The following is an 18,283-nucleotide window of genomic DNA, read 5'->3' as shown; positions in this document are numbered from 1 at the left end:
ACATTCGTTCAAAAGAGGCCCATTTTTGGAAAAAAATTGCCAATAACACTGGATGTGGGCACATTAGCTATTCTGTTTACATTTTCTCCTTAAAATGGGCTAATACGCTCATTTTAGAATATACTTTTGCCTTTATTTTTTAAACATCGAGGGTCAGGCTAAGGGGTTTGTGGAACAGTGTGGCTTTTAGGGGCTGGCAAGTTAAAGAACCTAACCTTGAGTCAATGCTTCTATCGGGAAAAGGGATTATAGTCATGAGAAGCTGCTTGTGAACCAAAACGATTCCCTGAGAAATATTTTATGTTCTTGTGAAAATTCTTTCTTCGGCAAACTTGCAATGGAAAAAGCATTCGCAAATTTTCGTGTCATTTAAATAGGTTCATTAAAACGAATCCTCATGTCCTCCTAATGGCGATTTTAATCATTTCAGCAAGACTTAAAATTCTTTTTTGGAGCATAAATGTTTGGGTGATTCTTTTGCGTTCAAAATGTGAACAATGACTGTCGGCAACACAGTCGAGTTAGCTCGAACCAGTGCAGTATCTGGTGGTGAATGCCTCAAAATGCATGTTCTGGCTGTAGCATCTCAATCTCATCATTTCCTACAATAATACACAAAACCTTGGGCGACAAAAAATACAACCTTGTGCTATGAGTGTGGAAATCAATGTCTCAGTATAATCGCGTGGTTTAGTCGGAAGTGAAACATGCTGAATGTTGGTTCTCTTGCTCTTCACCAAAGCTCTACTGCGAAAACAATCATCACCAATGGCAACCACATTCAAATTACTTTTTACTATTGCATGCAATTAAAACTGCAATCGACCCATTTGAATAACTGAAGGATAAAACCGCACTTAAACTATCCGCTAGGCTATCACAAATAACTACGTGAAGCTTTTGACTCATCCGAATGGTATGTTTAATCGGATTCTTTAATCTTTACGTTGCCGTCTCCATAAAAATCACCCCTAACGAAACGGCCTAGTCGTCATTTGTGTCGCGCAATAAAAAGACAAGAATACTCATTTCATTGGCCTGTTTTGCGAGAACTTGATTTGCGTGTAATGCGTGGAGCCGCTATGATTTATGCGAGTACCGAATGATCATGCCGAACGAGGCATTCCTCCATACACCAGACCGGTAAAATTGCTGAGCCTATTTGCTTTTCTGAACATCAAACTAAGGAAATAACAGACATTCTATTTACTAAGTCTGAGTACAAACTTTTTCAGTAAGCTAGGCATTTACATTAAACGCTTCAGTGGCGTGCTTGAAAAACCAAGGTAAGAGGTGAAATTATGTCAGTGAGTGGGAATTTTATTGTGTGCCTGGCTAGGAATTGCCGGGTGTGTGTCTCGGACGGCTACGGCGCCTTTGGATCGAATCAAAACGATCTACCAGGCCCGAGGCGGTCGAGCTGCCTCCACGGGTCTGGTGGGCTCCTTCCGGCGCATGCTCAAGGAGGGCGGAATCATTTCCATGTGGCGTGGCAATGGTGTCAACTGCATCAAAATAGCACCCGAACAGGCTTTTCGCTTTCAAGCCTACGAGACATACAAGAGGCTATTTTTTAAGAAGGATGGTTCCACCGAGCCGCTGTCAATGCCGGAAAAGTTCACCGCAGGTGCTCTTGCCGGAGCTACCTCACAGACCCTCATCTATCCTATGGAGGTATGGAGAGGTGATAGAAGAAAAAACTACCCTTTCCTGCTCTGTCAATGCAACATCAAACATTTTAGTTTCTACACGTCATGCAGAAGTGAAATCACAATATTTCGAACTATCTTAGATAAAATTTTTAATATAGTTATATTCGTTTTTGGCTATTAAGCTGAATTATTACTATTTTCTTAGCTTACTGGATTTACTCACCAAATTGTGGGGAGTGAGTGTTGCGCTGTGTGGCTAAAGCCTTCGAGTCTTTAGTGTGCCAATGTCAGCTTATTAATTTGTTCCCTTTCAAAAAACTTTCTACCCTGCAGTCCCCCAATCACTTGCACCTTTTATTTAAATTGAGACGTAATCTGAATTTCGCTAAGAATTTCTAATAAAAATTACCATAACAAGGCAGGTTCTGGATGTAAATTAACTCCAAGGTGTCAACCTGACACGTATATATATCCCTGTGCCATGACGAACGGATGGAATCTGATACCCGAGCTTCCTCCCGAATCAAGACGAGACCTACCTCATGAAAATCATTTTGCATCGAATTCACATATTTAAAAATTTGATGTTCTAATGCCTATAACAAAATTATTAATGGTTCGCAGTGTTGGGCACTAAACACTAGCTTCGATTAGCTTAAGGCACACAGTCGGATTCTGCTAAGCAGGTTCTGTTGTGTTTTAAGCGATAAATCAGACAATAAAAATCCTAATGTTTAGCACTCCTCATAATTAAGTTATCCACTTTGAATACTGGGATTAATGCATCTTTTATGCTCGTCTTTGCGTAAGTTATTTGTGCTGGTTTCTCTTCTACAATGTATTGCCCACGGATCACCCCGCAGGTGCTGAAAACGCGTATGTGCCTTCGCAAAACAGGTCAGTATTCGTCGATTTTTGACTGCGCGAGGAAGCTCTATAGAGAGCACGGGATGTGGATATTCTACCGAGGTTATGTCCCTAACCTGATAGGCATCCTGCCTTACGCTGGCATCGACTTAGCCCTTTATGAGACCTTCAAGACGCTCTACGTGAAGGCACTCAACAGAAGCGCGGATAATTCGGGAACTCAAAAATTGACTGGACCGCCGGTCTACGTCTCACTGACTGCTGGCGCCTGCTCCTCCGTCTGCGGCCAGGTCGCCACCTACCCCCTCGCCCTCATTAAGACTAAATTGCAGGCAGAGAGCGAAAAGGTGCGTTTCTCTACTCCCCTCCTTTCAACTGGCTAGGGCACGTGCATCCACCTGCGTGAAGATTGTCTGTGATTCTTTGCCACAAGGAACGTCTTTTAGTTGAGAGTCAAATTCTTCGAGATATTTTTGTGAATTTATGTAAATCACACAGTTGTTGGTAATAGCTGTACTATTGCACACTGGGAGACTTATTCATTTTTAAGACACTATACAGTACTTCCGTAAAGCTTTATTCTGATATAAGTTTCCTAAAATTAAAGCCTTATATTTAGACGTAATAGCAGAACGTCGAGTGCTAAAATAAAGGTGAACGACCCAGTTTTTTCGGAATATATATTTAGAGACAAGTGATGGTATGCTACTACTTCTTCTCAAGGAATGGCTACATAAACGAAGTAAAAATCGTTAATGCTCTCTTACTGTAGAACTCTTGTTTGCATAAACAAATCCGTCACTGAAATTCGATGAAAGCAAATCTACACTGGAAATAATATGTTATCTTAAAAATTTCATCACAATAACACAACCCATCCATCGTAATTGGAATTTTGGTCACGTGGTCGTTGCCAAACCCACATTCTTCACCAAATTCTAAGTGCGTTGGAAGCCTTGCCTGTGCAAGTGCACTTTTGTGTTATTTACCATTGTTGCAGATCTCATTGGAAAAGCTGTTCCAAAGGATTATCAAAACCGAAGGCATAATGGGTATGTACCGCGGAATGGGCGCCAATATGCTCAAGGTGATCCCGGCTGTTAGCATATCCTACGCCTGCTATGAGAAAGCTCGGGCTCTGTTAGGAATCTAAGATATATTCCTCGAATTGTTCGCCTATTTTTATTATTATTCTTCTGTCTCACGCCCATTACCAATGGATCAAAATACGCTTTATAAAATTGTGCTTGTTCTCCACCATGATGTTTGGCATTTTTCGTCAACAGAAAAAAACTAAATTGTTTAGGAGGTAAGCGATGTATGTAATCCATGCAAAAAACTTTGACGAGGTTTAATATCTTAGGTATTTATGAGGACTTGAGAGGTGATTTATTAATACTTGTTACTCTGACATATCCCGATAATTACCTCTCTAATGCAGATATTGTGCTGAATTGCAGACTTAACAGGAAAAATTATAACCAGGTAGTAGTTGAGCTAAAAATTCATTTGGGAATCGCCTTAATGGAACAAAGTAACTTAGAAATCAGGATTTTCTCGTGACACAGAGAAGTAATACATGACTAAAGTACAATGCGGACCATCAAGTTTCTTGAGAAACTGCCGCTACGCGCCGAAGCAGGCGTCCGATCGTGACTTTTGTGTAGCGTTCCGAGACTTCCCTGAAGACGAAAGACAATACTCAGACATAATATACATTCAGCACAGAGAAGGTGTCTGGGCTATTGGCATGGCCCGAAGGCCAGCCCACCCAGCGTGGTACAAAAGCCAAGTCAAAAGTGGCTCCTCACCAAAACAAAGGGATAAACAACCATCGCACTACATAGCCTCCCTCCTCTTTTGAGCGTCGTCCCCGGCGCTCCAGCAGGTCAACCTCTCGCGTCAGCCATCACAACGTAGTCGGTGCTGTAAAAAAACACCCGCGATCTGACCGTGCCAGTCAACAAATTAGCGTGCAACTGAGGAGATATTTGACCTCAACGTCGCTGATCCCTCTTGGCAGCTTAACTGGATCTGGAGTTTCGTCCGGTTTGTAAACTTGATTCAGAAATGGGGAAATGTGCTGGCCATTATACGTGTCCATAGATGGATGTAGGAACACTGGCCTAAAAGTAGATTTGTGTAAGGAAGGACGGGATTTAATATAGGTTCATGGGGGACGGTTTCGCGTCTGTTCCTCCTTGCCACGTTGTTCCCACTTTGGAGCTGTTCATGCTCATTTCAGCTAGTAAGGAAATGGAGGAGGTATCGCGAATTCACTTTATCAACAGCTTATTGCAGGTACGGTAGGGGAAGTCTGTAACGAAACTTCCAGATGGTTCACGGCTAGTGTTGTTAAGAACTTTCCTGCAAAACACGGGACTGGGATGGATGCCAAAGGTAGACGGCAACTCTAACCCTTCTATTGGGGGTCGTCACCATTCTCCCATCCGCAGGATATGTACTTCTTCCGCTCCACTAAGGCTTATCACGCAGAAGTGGAAAAAAAAGGATACATGTCCTTTAGGATCGGGGTTCGCTTTCCGCTGCCACCAATGTAGCATCCCGAGACCTCCCTAAAGACGAAAGAAAACAGAATACTCGGACAGAATGCATATTTAGCCCAGAGAAGGCGTATGGGCTACTGACATGGCCCGAAGGCCAGCCTATCCAGCGAGGTACAAGAAGGCGAATTCATAAGTTCAAAGGCGGCGCCTCACAATACCGAAGGATAAACTACCATCGTATTACGCTTGCTCACCCAGAAATTCACCCTCCTACCCTTGCACAGTGGATATACTTATGAATTTTTCCTTTATAGTGACTTCAAGAGTAATCTGGGTGGCACAATAATGGTAAAACAGTCTTACATCATAGCACTAAAAACGAAAGAGGATGTAATAATCGGTCAAAATATATGTGTACATATTTCACATACAATAAGGTCTGAGACTGCTGGCATGGTCCAGAGGCTAGCCCACCGGACGAAGACACAATGGCCCTGACACAAGGCAGCCCCCCAACGTATTGCACTATTAAATTAAGCTTTGTAGTGCGATAGTTTATTCGATAGTAGTAGAAATACACATAAAAATAAGGCAAGGGCTAAGATACTTTTAAGTTCTACATTTTCGCATTCGCAAGTAGTAAAATGCATTTGGGCATTTGGTTCATTGGAATTCATTATATTTTGACTAGCGTCGTATCGGCTTGTCTAAAATGTAGATTGACAAGATATCCAAACCAACTAATGTTTGGTTCTGGCATAACGACAATTTTTAGCACGACTTCAAATGTTTGAATAATCAAGTAACTTACAGCACTAGGCAGCCAAGTTAACCGCCCCTTTTATTTTCACGCGAAATGCGTGATAACTGGTATTATTAATTATGGTAAGTTATGCCCTTATTGGACACATTCTGCCTATTGCTGTAATGATACAAAATTATTCCAGTACAAAAGAGCGTTACAACATCTTAAATTTCTTACTCTAATTTGGTGTCAGCATGAATTATCAAGCAACCCTATGTTTCAACTTGTAATGCACATAATTTAACAAATAAATTATATTTTGGGCCAAAAAATTTAAATGCCAAGTTTTTTTTAAATGTGGACATTAAGTGACAGTCGTTACGGGCCACTACAATTAATGTTCAAACATTGGCGTAGTTGTGCCATCTATTCATGAATTGTAATTTTTTCTCACTAACAACAAATTGTAAAATTTTTCTAAACGTCATCTTTTGATAATGACTGATTTTTACACAGCCAACTTTTGACTTGTGAGTTGAAGATTTTATCTGCAAAATATGGCATTCATCTAAAATTCTAGCAGAATGATGCCCCTGGTGTCTATTGCGCGACCGTACTATCCAGACAAAATATTTTACTAGAAAGCGGAGTCAGTTTTGTTGGAGGTGAGCCAGTTGCAAGCCACGAAGAAGATGATGAAGTTTTGGAGACACTTGAAGAAACGGAGGAGGGTAACAGCACAGCATCACATCCTAATTATGATTACAACACCAATTATGGACCAAAATTTACTCTTATTGACAAATTGGGCACTTTGACACTGCCGCGTCGCCTGATAGATGATATGGATGGAGAAGTAGATAATTATGAAGAGTATGATAGAGATTCAGAAAAAGAATTGAAGGTGGATTCCTCCCTCGGTCAGGAGAACCTGTTTTGTATAAAAAATCAAATTTTGTCCAATGACACTTATGGAGAGCCTATTCTTTCAATTCGAATGCCACAAAAGAAGTCTAAACGAAGAAAAAGGTAATCATTGTTTTCAAAAGATACGTTAACCAGGTCGATTTTAGGCTCGAAATCAACTTAATAAACTGTCGATATGACTCAGGTGGGTATTCTTAATTAGTCACTCTTAATTGCGGGGATCTTTATAAATTACACCGAAATATACGCTTTTACGCATTACCACTTCTTAATTAACAAAATCGGTAATGCAATATAGCATTAATTACTCTAATTTTAAAACTAAGTATAAATCTTACAAAATTCACCCAATCATTTATCATTGCCCATATCCGCGTATCAGTCAGACGCGTTTCACAAAGGTTTGGCTTCAGAGAGGTAGGAGACGATGAAGATTGGAACCTTTATTGGACAGATCTCTCAGTTACCATTGAGCGGGTGGTCTCTATGAAGAAATGGCAGGTATCTTTCGTTTGCGATCAAATTTATATGCTTCTGAAGTGCAAACAAACAAACTGGACTTAAAGTTGGATATCGTGTAAGAAGCATACGCATACATATAAGCTGCAGACATGATTAGTTTCAAATGTACTTATTCTACAATGATGGATGACATCAACTAATGACTAACACAACCATATCTGCTTTAGCTGTATATAGTTAGATGTCTGCAGTAGTATTAGAAGCGCTTCTGTGGGACGAAAAATAGAGTATTTTTTTACAATGACAATGAAATTATTTTTTACCGACCGTTTGTGTGTCACTTTAATAAATCCACCTACGTATCGTTTCGAGCAGTCTAGCTTAAGGTAATGTAGGTAAATTGGTGTCTTCCATTCATGCACCATCGTCTCTTTTAGTCAGTCCGATTGAATTTTCCTCTAATATATATTATCACTAAAAAATTATATCTTTTTCCAAAAACAGAGAAATGTGATAAATCTGAAGGGGTTTGATTGTTACATCTGGGTCTTTGTGCACCACAAATACCTACGATAAATAGAATTCCGCAAGTTTTAAGGTACTTTTAGTTGAAATAATCTTCAATGCAACTATTTAATTCAAAAAAGATGTGAAAGCAGTGTGAATATGACCTCTAATTTTCTTGTTGATGGCTAATATATAAAATTTTAATCTATAACTATTAACCTAAATTTAGGCTAGTATATTGGTTTATAGGCACTGTTGTGATGTGCTTTATCAATTTTAGAAAATCAACCACTTCCCAGGAATGTCGGAAATCTGTAGAAAGGACGCTCTTGCTCGTAATCTTAATCGCATGCTGAAACTGTTCCCCAAGGAGTACAGTATTTTTCCCAAAACGTGGATTCTGCCTGCCGAGTGGGTCTAGGCCATTATTTTTCATCCTCCTTCCTAGTAACTCTGCATGTGTACTTTTGAACTCAGGCATCTGTAATAATGAGTAGTGTTTTAATTAACTTAAGTCGTTGAAATGCTGACCAGCGCAATTTATTTGCTTCAAATAATCTTCGCAGCTTCTTGAATTTTAGGTTTTAACATGATTCATGACCAACGGTATTTGAAAATTGAATTTCATCTTTGCATAACCATTTTTCTCGTCAGTACATATGAGTCTAGCATTTTATAATAAATTTGGATTGTGTGTGCTTCTATTGAGTGGTTCTTGTAGGGGCGTGAGTACAACACTCACATTGGATCGTGGTTATGACATCCAGCGGTTGCTGGGTGGCGCAAAGTTTAAAATCCCAATTTTAGCGCCAGGATACCTTGAGGACAAATCTACATGTCATGCTTAAGGAATATTTTAGTTGGAGTTTCTTTGCCACTACCTCTAACAGCATTAGTACTGTTCCCAGTTTTGTCCCATTAGATGAAACCCAAACAGAATCTTCTCTGGCTGTTTCCATTTATATGTATAATAAAGCAAACGGCTTTGAAACATTTATTGCTTTTGCAGGAAAGCCCTTGAATTTCCCATTGAAAGCCATAAAGGTGCGCTGTTTAATAAGTTATTTCAGCTAACAAGATTTCCCATTGCCACTTTCAGCACAAGCCATAACTTGTTATCACAATATCCCATGGAAAGAAGATTTAAGATATAACTAGGGAATTTTTCCCTAAAACATTAATTGAAAAGTTGGAATGTGGTGTGTAGGTATAAGCTTGGTTATTTTTAGTTGGGGTGATCTGCAACAATACGCGCGACAGAAGAAAAACCGCACGTACATTTTGAAGCCGGATACAGGCTGCCAGGGCAAAGGAATTTGGATCACAAAGACCCCGCGTGAGATCAAGGCGACAGAAAATCTCATTTGCCAGACGTACATCAGTCGAGTAAGAATAAGGGAGCACACCACTTTTGAAATGTCTTCATTGGACACGTGAGACCGTTAACTGCATTCAACCAAAGGCTGATTTTTACATCAAATCGTCTTAAATATGAACGCAGTGTATTTGAGATTGAGTGAATCTCACCTTACGCAAACTATTTTTCTTTATTAACCTTTATTAGTTGGGCTATTCTGACAGAGTGGTACCACACTTTATATTGATATCACCTGTAATCTCTTACGTATATCATACTAAAGTTGAAAATGGCACAAGTCGTCCCCAAACCTGGTGGGTAGTCGAATCACAACTACTTCAAGATGAGCTAAACTAGATTTTACAGTCTAATCAAATGGCAAATGGAATTGTGTGTGATTTCAAAACTACATTATCACTTAAATTTGAACAAAGCATGTCACATTTTTTTTATCCTATTAATCTTGATATGCTAATTTTTAGGACAAAAATTTGTTCAGCATAATTATGTGCTTCCAAGTTCCTCATAAAATATCGAGATGTAGCGCGATCTCTATAAGTAAAACAACATTTCCCGAAACTTCCAATTGCTAATTACACTTGATGATAAAGCGTTTTACTCCCCCAGCCCTTTTTAATAGACGGTTTCAAGTTTGATCTACGGCTCTACGTCCTGGTTACGTCGATAGTGCCGCTGAGAGTGTTCATGTTCAAGGACGGCTTGGCGCGCTTCACTACGCAGCCTTATCGGGAGCCCACAGCGGCAAACGTGGGAAATGTCTTCATGCACCTCACTAACTACGCCATCCAAAAACACTCAAATAACTTTGTTCGTGAGGATGAAGAGGCCGGTACCAAGCGGCGCATCACCACCGTCAACTGCTGGCTCATTGAGCACGGCTACGACGTGGATAAGGTGAGTGTCTCCTCCCCAGAATCTTCGCTTTTTCACTTCCACAATAACCGCAGGTAGCTTGCAGTAATTCGCGAGAGACTTTTCCCTCTCCCAAAGCTTACTGTGTCCCACACTCACTCTTTACGCGTTGACACGGTTGTACGTCCACACTAAATACGTAACCAAATTTTGAACTATTACGAATTAAAGCTTCGGTGATACGACCAAAAATACAACAAACAAGCTGCATTTTTGTTAACTGAACGATTATCTGCAGCGACTTTTGATTGCTTCTATTTGGTAGTGTTATCTCAAAGGACGATTTCTTAACACCAACTCTCTCGCATTCCAGCCAAAGGGCATTAGGTTCGCTTCCAACGTATGACAGAAGAAAGTTCCAATTTGGTCGATAAATAGAGGGATACATCCCAGTTAGCATTCGTAGCCAGCCAAGGTAATCGCTAGAGAATGGAGATGCATACTGTTTGACAGCAAGGTAATTTCTGAGAACTTTGGGGAAGTATCACATAAATTATTAATTTTCGGTGTGCCTATTCTCATGCTGAACCATGGAAATGATCTTGTCATGCTCGGTAAGGTTGGCTGATGACAGTATGCCTGTCCTCGATGAAAGTTAAACTAATACATCGTAGATGTGAGTAGAAAGACTGCAGCTGAGTTATGCCAACAGAGCTCTAGCTATGATCTTAATTAAGATACTAATTTACTTTCTTTTAGTTGAGTGCACATATGGACCTTCGATTAGAAAGCCCGCAAAATGGCAAATCCAAGCATTGCACTCGGTTTTTGAAAGTCAACAAATTAAACTTATTACAACTTATCTCCGTAAACGTACCTCAGAAGAGAGTAGATGGATGCTGTAAAATGTTTGACATTGTCAATAATTTTACCTGTGAGGTATAAAAACTACAACTGATTCAACCACATAGTAGTCCAAGGCAGTCTTATCTAGTGAACGATTCAGGTGATATCGCTGTGCTCAGGTTCCATAATGTTAGACCATTACTGACAGCAACAGCGTGCAAAGATGATTTGTATAAAGATTAATCCAAGTTAGCGTGAATCGCGATTATAGATCTGGCATGACATTGACGATGTGATCCTCAAGGTGCTGATGTCAGGCTTACCCGTGCTAAGGCACAACTACAGGACCTGCTTTCCCAACCATATTGAGACATCCGCATGCTTTGAAATCCTCGGTTTTGACATCATGCTTGATCGAAAAATGCGACCTTACGTCATTGAGGTATGTACCTCTTTGCATGCAACATGTTCATGCCTTCGATTGGTAACTCCAAGAGTTGTGAAATTGACTACGGCGCGGAGAAAAATCCTGTTTAACAAGTGTCACCTAAAAACAATCAGATCAAAATAGTAATATCTTTTTATAAAGAATTGGATATTTTACAGCATTCTTAAATTGGTTAACTAAGAAATATAATTGCAAATTATCTGAAGTCAAATGACAACTTACTACCAAAGGAGGGAAGTTCCGAAAGCATTTATTTTGGTGCTAAATTGCAAAGGTCAGTTGCAAGTGCCTAGTTTTGGATTAAGTACGACATGTTGTTTGTGAAGGGCTGACTAGTAAGGGAAATTTCATGCTGTTTCATATATGCTGGAATAAAGGGCCTCTTCTTTGGGATTGATGCAATTAGAGTTTTCACGATTGATCGAGTTCTAAACATGATCTAGTATGCGCATTAAAAGCAGTCAAGTAGGCAGTTCAATTGTTATGACCAACAAGCTTTTACTTGTTTAGGTAGTTAGAGCCACTCATTATCTTATAAATAACTAAATAAATGCTATTGTTATATTCAATTAATACCAACTTCATTAACAGTATTGTTAGATTTTTATTTTAGATTAGAATACAAGTCGATTGAAATAGATAAACTGCTCGTGGAAATGACCTACTGTATGAGATCCGAATTTATGGTGGCGCTTTAATTACTGAGCCCCCTCCATCGGTTACCAACATGAAATATTTTACTTAGAATTAAATGTCAAGTCAAAATCAGACCTCATCCATAAAACAGTGTACAAATATCAACTGAGCAAGATTTTATTAATCTTATGAAAAAAATACTTGATAGGTCCTTTTGAAAAAGTGGGCTCAAATCCTAGTTATTATAATGGTTAATTGTACCTGAAATATTGGATGCATCAATCCATGCAGGTGAATCATTCACCTAGCTTCCATACGGACAGTCAGTTGGACAAAGAGATTAAGGAGGCTCTCATCTGGGACACCCTGAAGCTGGCTAATTTCGACGCAGTGGACAGGAAGAAATGCATCGAGGAGGACAAACGCCGCATTAGACAGCGTCTTTTGAGACGAAACTTCGGAAAAGCCTCCCGGTTAGCTTTCCTGTTTCTGCATTGTATGACTGCAGGTTTAGTTAATGGAAATGAATCGGACTTCTAAATCCAACTTGGTATAGGAAAAGTCTAGCAGATAATCATTACTTTTATGCAGAATTCAGAGATGAGCGCCTGTAATCATGTCTAATTTCCGTTCTAAAGAGTAAGTTCTGCGTTTGACACTTTCTTTTCCACAAAAATCGCATACCAAAAATAATTTGGTTTTAACATTCAAGTGATGATCCTATAGTGGCTCACGGTCACTCTGATAAGTTCGTGGAACCGAAAAATTGCAGGCAAAAATTTCCTGGAGCAGTAAATTGAATTAATCAACGGATGATAAGTAATAGAAATTGAGGTTGCTGCATTCTTTACCGGGTTGATTTAACTTATGAGTACCAAAATTTATGCATGAAAAAGTGACATTTGGTTAAATGTATTATGCCCAATGCATTCTATCACGATAAGTTGAGTAATTATTTTGCAAACGGTTGCTCTTAAAAAAGAAGGCAAAGTGATGAGGTTCTCTTATTTCTTGAATTTTGCTCCAGAGAAGATATGAATGCGGAGATGGAGAGGTGGGCTGCAAAGGCTCTAGAGTACGAGAACGAGCACTTGGGGAACTTTCGTCGAATCTATCCCTGCAGAAATAATGAACATTATGAAAAGTACATCAGCAGTACCACCACTCTCTTCACCGAGACTGCCACCTTCAAGGCACGCATGCAGCACTCCAGGTAAAGGCCGCCAAAATTCTACCCATTTTTGCCAAAATTTTTTTTAATGAAAAATTAAGCTAGTCTCTTTTGCCAGTGCTCTACCGGCCGGAAGATTTCTATTTCAAAATTTCCACGATGCTCAAATAATAAGAAAACGGCTTTAGTATTATTATTGTTGTAATCGATTGTTATTAAGCTGTCGAGGGCAGTAGTAATTGCAGTAGGGCAAAATATTAGCCCAGGCCGTGTGCATGCACTTTCAGACAATTGCGCGAGGAGATTCGCGAGCGGAGGGACAGATTGGAATCGATTTTTCGGCCCCGGCAAAACCGTTTGCGCCCTGAGAGTCCGGGGCGAACACCGGCAGTGGGGAGTGTGCGTCGACGCCCCTCAAAAAGCCGCGGGGGAACGTCAGGAGGTATGGGGCGGACGCAGGGGGACTTTGTGGGACCGTCCCCACGTGGCGAGTCGAGGAGCGTGGTTTCGCCGCAGCATCTGCAACCAATGCCGCCACCGCCGCTCAACTCCCTCGAGGCCACGCGCATCGACGAGGCGGAGGAGCACGAGCGTTGTTTAGCCATGGAGAAGCGCGCTGTGTTGCTTCGCAGCCTTGGAGTGGTAGACGCCGTCTATAGACTGCTCTCCGGAAGTCCCGGTGTCGAGCCCTCCAGTGGACTGCCTAAAAAGATGATTATCGCAGATCGTGAAAGGACGCGCCAACAGGCATTGGCTAGACCCATCGAGATTGTACTTCCTCAATTTCCAAACACCTCAACGAGTAGTAAGATTACTTCTGCATTCAGTAATAAAATTTCCAACATATCACAATGACTTTAGAATATGACTGGTCACTTACATGATAATGTTTTCTTTATTAGGAATTCCGACTGTTCTTTTTTCGTATAAAGGTGGATTTAAAAATAGTTTTATAGCTTTGCTAAGGAGGACTCCTAAATAAAACTAATTTCAGTCGTCGTGCGCATCACCTTGGCTAGTTGAGAATCAAGGTAAGGACTAGTGCATCAACTGAAATGATTGCATTTAATGTCAGTTCCTTTTATATAGTAACATAAACACTTGCATGCAGATCATCATTCTCAACACCTTTTTCATTATCTACAAATTTATGAATAGATGTGCAGTCCTCACGGGAACCTCGGAAGCTTGGACTGCACCTGAGACCAGTGAGTTTAATCTCATTTCTTAAAAGTCAATCTCAGCCATGCGATGACCTGTCTCTACTCTCCATCGATTTAAAAATATACATTTGCCCATGTCTGTGTTTTAATATGTTATTCTAGAGGAAAGTGGCGGTCTGATCATAGCTTACAGTCTAAGCGAGTTGGGATTCCGCACTCTCTTTAATAAATTTGTCTCGAATGCAATCCCAAAATCGTATTTGTCAGACCATAGTCCTGTTGTACTCTAAATATTCAAAAATAGTATAATACTAGTGCACCAACCTCCTTAAAAACAAGCCCTAATTGAATTAATTTTTAAGAATTAAAGTGCCAAGAGTCAATGGTGCATTTTGTGCGCCTTGGTGGATCGTTTGTGTAGATATTTGCCGTATCGGTGACAAGTGACCGAAGCAAACTGTAAGATGTGATGAAGTAAAGTTTTTTACGCAAAAGTAAGGCCAACAAATGGGGTTTAAATTGTATTTTGGGTGCATTTAAAAAATTCCACAAATAGTTATAGTCCCAATGTCAGCAGGCTGCCAAGAGCAAAAATTTCGCTTGAAGGCTTAGTTTCTGCAGTTAAAATGATTCATTTATTAATTGTTGTCATTAACTTTTATTTAAAATTGTTTTTGCTACCGAATGCTTCAATTAGCCGATTCATTTTGATCCAAAATACTGAGGTATTGAAAAATTAAGGCAAGATGTCGACTGTAAATTTTGATAAATTCGACGAAATTCAATTCGATTCAGACTTATACCCTAAATAAAAAATTATTGTAGGATATATAAATTTTCCTTCACGAGATTGGAATAGCAATGATGACTTCCAGGTGTCTTGTACAACTAGTGGAGAGAAATCTCCTTATTTTGCATAGTTTCGTTACATAGAATCGTTTATAATGCCATTTAGCGGCAATCGAACAACTCGCGCTCTTGCGTCCCGAGCAAACCGGGGCGTCGCACCATTCCCATCAGTCTGAACGAGCTTGTGATGTCGCGTAACCTCCCACTTCTGGGCAGAGGCTGCGTGCACCCGAGGGTGAAGCGTGAGTGTCTCGTGAATGTGCAGGGTAGAGCGGAGGCCCATCTTGACACCCTACCTCCAGGGGTGGCGCTCTCCTCTCTCGGCCTACACCTCCGCGATGTGTCACTGACACCACCTCAACTGCCATCGCAACCGCAGCCGTCGCTCTCTGTACTATCTGGGGGCTCAGCGGTGACAGCTCGAGTACATAACTCTACTCGCTGCGAGGCCTTACGCTTCGGCGTCGCACGCTCCTCTACCACATCCGCTGCTGCCTCCCTTGCCCTCACGCAGTGGACCAAACCATCCCGACCTAAAGCGCTCATCCTCTACGGCACCACACAGTCCCCCCACCAACAGACATTTCTCGCTGCCAACGGTCGAAACTCACCTGTGTTCGAAGAAGGTCTCTGCTTGAATGGAGGTGGTAGGCCTTTAAATTTTTTTGCAATATAAATGCGTTAAAAACTTGACATACCTTATCTACTTCTGCGCAAATTTGTTAATCAAACCCATTTTTAGAGTTTATGATCTGTGGTGCGATGCTTCATATCACGCAGATTGATATGAATGGGGCTATTTGCTCCTCTAAAGATGAATATTTTTTGCCTTGTTGTTTAAAACTATAAGCTTCTGATAAAATAAGATTCAAACATGCATTTGTGGTTACAACTTTGAAGATATTGAAAATAATAGGTTTATTTGCTGAAGTTGCTATACCCCACAAATTTATCATTGTCCTGCAATTGGTGTTGATAAGCCTTAATTATGCTTTACTGTTTAGCCGATATGAAATTGACCAAAACAGTTGAAAATCATCATTTATCCGACAAACTTTAATATCATGCAATCATTTCGCAACTTTTTAAGAAAGGCTTTAACCTGTTGTCGCATGTTGAATTTAATATGTAACTTTTTGGGCAATGAAATATTAATCATTTACACATATTTTTGGGATGTTTAAAAGTGCCTTATTTAACCACGGTGAGGTAAGCAAAAACTTCATGATAAGTATAGTCAAATAAACAATTTCGCCTAGATTATCCTTTATCCAAACAAAACAAAAATTCTTCTCTTTTGATTGCATTATACAGGGTAGGTCAACTCAGTTAGTAATCCTTGCGAAAATACGTTACCAGAACATTTTAAAGTTAGTTGACGGTTTTTAACCTAATGAATTGCAAAATCAATTACAGCGCGGTTCCTTCTTTGTAGAGGGTACAATTTCAGAACCTCAGGCGAGCCGGAATGCGTTTGATATACCCATGCGTTGTGTTTCAACCAAAAGCAATACCCTATATGCACGCATAGTGGATAACTCCAACAGAAAACCAGGAAGTGCCGCGAATAGTTAATTTCTGTCTCTTGAACAGAGCCGCAGTGTCCAGTTAATGTGAAGAACTCCCTCGAAGGCACGAACAGCAGTTGCGAAAGTAGAGACCATCTACTTTTCAGCCTGCTTACTTCGCCTCCTCCCCCTCTGCTTCCTCCTCAGTTGCTTCCACTTTCGAACACTCCCGTCCCTCACTTCTTCCTCTTCTTTTACTCAGTGATTTTCAAATCTCTCTCACCAAAGACACCAGCGTCAGTAAAATTAGATGACGACTGCTTGCCGCTTATTATTATTAAGTACTCACACTGGCCGCTGCATTCTCATACTTTCACTCAGCGCCTTACAGAGGCGACGTGTGGATTTTTCAATCACCAACGTTTGGTTTGATCATAGGAAAATAAATTCGTTTTTGTGGTCCCCAACTCTTAGGATGGCGCTCCCTCAGCCAGAAATTAACTTCGAGGGTGCTCAATAGCCTTCGTGGGTAAAACACTTACCGTAAGGAGTTGAATATGGTATGGACTAGTTTAAGAGTGATTTTAATTTTTGATTACACTACTGCCACGCATTTAGCGTCTAATCTTAGTACCACCCCAGGCCCTGGAAGCTAATTAGGCAAAAGATAATAGATGTTGTAAAAGATGAATAAATGACTAATTACGTTTTGCGAAATAATTAAAGTCCGTATAGCCAATAAATTACTTAAAAGTACAGCCACATTTCATGTAGCAGCCTTCTACCTTACACAGTACAAGCATCTGCATCTGATTTATAAACTACAGTTGGAGCAGGTGTGTTCACCATATTATGCGTCACACTGACCGTTCTAAATCCCCATTCGATGTACATTCCTTGGTATTACCACTTTATTCTGCGTGGCTATTCGATGGACATATTCCAATGATATAATTCCATCTATTCTCAGCGGGCACAGGATAGGCGATTTTCTGATGCAATTTTTCCTACTTCCCCTTCAGAACTTGCAAATCCATTGCTAATTTTTCATTCGCGTGGTCAGTGGGCTAATAGAGATCTTACTTTTAGCAAAACGACGGTTGGACTTGCATTTTTGAAGGCTTTAATCGGTTGTGGCAATAATCCGATTAGGAAATGGAGAAAAATGAATCAGACATTGTGACGTACAATGCATGGTAAATTTTTTGGAATTAATGTAGAGAACATTTATCACTAAACTTTTGACGTTCTTGAATAGGTATTGCAGTGGCGGCAAATATCAAAAGCTAAAATTTGGAATGCCTTTTGTCGTGTGACTCCAGTTCATGCAGTACCAGTCTGCTTGGTACCAGCTACCTTTTAGTTCATTTTGAAGGTTGAGGTTTAATAATGACATCACCCACCGTACTTTTAACACTACCATCCAAATTACAGTGTGCAGTTTAAACACTGCAGTTCCGATCGCAGGAAATTGAATAAACTTCAAGGCATTGCACGACGATTTGAGAACCGAGTATTTGACTCTGCGGAAATCAGTACAATTTTGACTACAAAGTTATAAACCGGAGAAGAGCCAGAATTAAAAATCCAAAACAATGGCAAACATTTCTGCTTTTCACAAACACACTTAGGAAATCCATCACAATTTACACATAACTGAGAATAACAGTTTTCACACCTAAGTTATTCTGACCTCCAGTCTCCCGAAATATTTCGAATACTTGAATTACATAATCACTCAGAATGAAATACCACGCAATACCAC

The 18,283-nt window shown here is 40.2% G+C and overlaps 2 protein-coding genes across 2 annotated transcripts in view; both read left to right on the top strand. All coding sequences in view use genetic code 11, as the record gives it.

The window, feature by feature from the left end:
* Positions 1–3,672, top strand: part of EGR_06488 (Calcium-binding mitochondrial carrier protein SCaMC-1) — a gene marked incomplete at both ends in the record, with an annotated part of 5,336 nt that extends 1,664 nt beyond the window's left edge. The window contains 3 exons of the mRNA XM_024495737.1: positions 1,340–1,674; positions 2,516–2,866; positions 3,520–3,672. Coding sequence (XP_024349898.1) covers positions 1,340–1,674; positions 2,516–2,866; positions 3,520–3,672 — 839 coding nt within the window. The remainder of the gene's footprint in view (positions 1–1,339; positions 1,675–2,515; positions 2,867–3,519) is intronic.
* A 2,236-nt stretch (positions 3,673–5,908) lies between these two features.
* Positions 5,909–16,950, top strand: EGR_06487 (Tubulin polyglutamylase ttll6; the record flags this gene model as incomplete). Its single annotated transcript, XM_024495736.1, has 13 exons — positions 5,909–5,950; positions 6,355–6,800; positions 7,100–7,199; positions 7,948–8,078; positions 8,897–9,053; positions 9,652–9,939; positions 11,015–11,185; positions 12,119–12,300; positions 12,855–13,040; positions 13,286–13,803; positions 14,157–14,206; positions 15,117–15,657; positions 16,604–16,950. 13 exons carry the CDS (start codon positions 5,909–5,911, stop codon positions 16,948–16,950), a joined length of 3,159 nt encoding a protein of 1,052 aa, XP_024349897.1.
* Positions 16,951–18,283: the final 1,333 nt, after the last annotated feature.

Source organism: Echinococcus granulosus (genome assembly GCF_000524195.1).
Source record: "Echinococcus granulosus chromosome Unknown EG_S00057, whole genome shotgun sequence".
NCBI lineage: Eukaryota > Metazoa > Platyhelminthes > Cestoda > Cyclophyllidea > Taeniidae > Echinococcus > Echinococcus granulosus.
The sequence above is the reverse complement of the archived record's forward strand: the minus strand, read 5'-3'. Positions and strand labels throughout refer to the sequence as shown.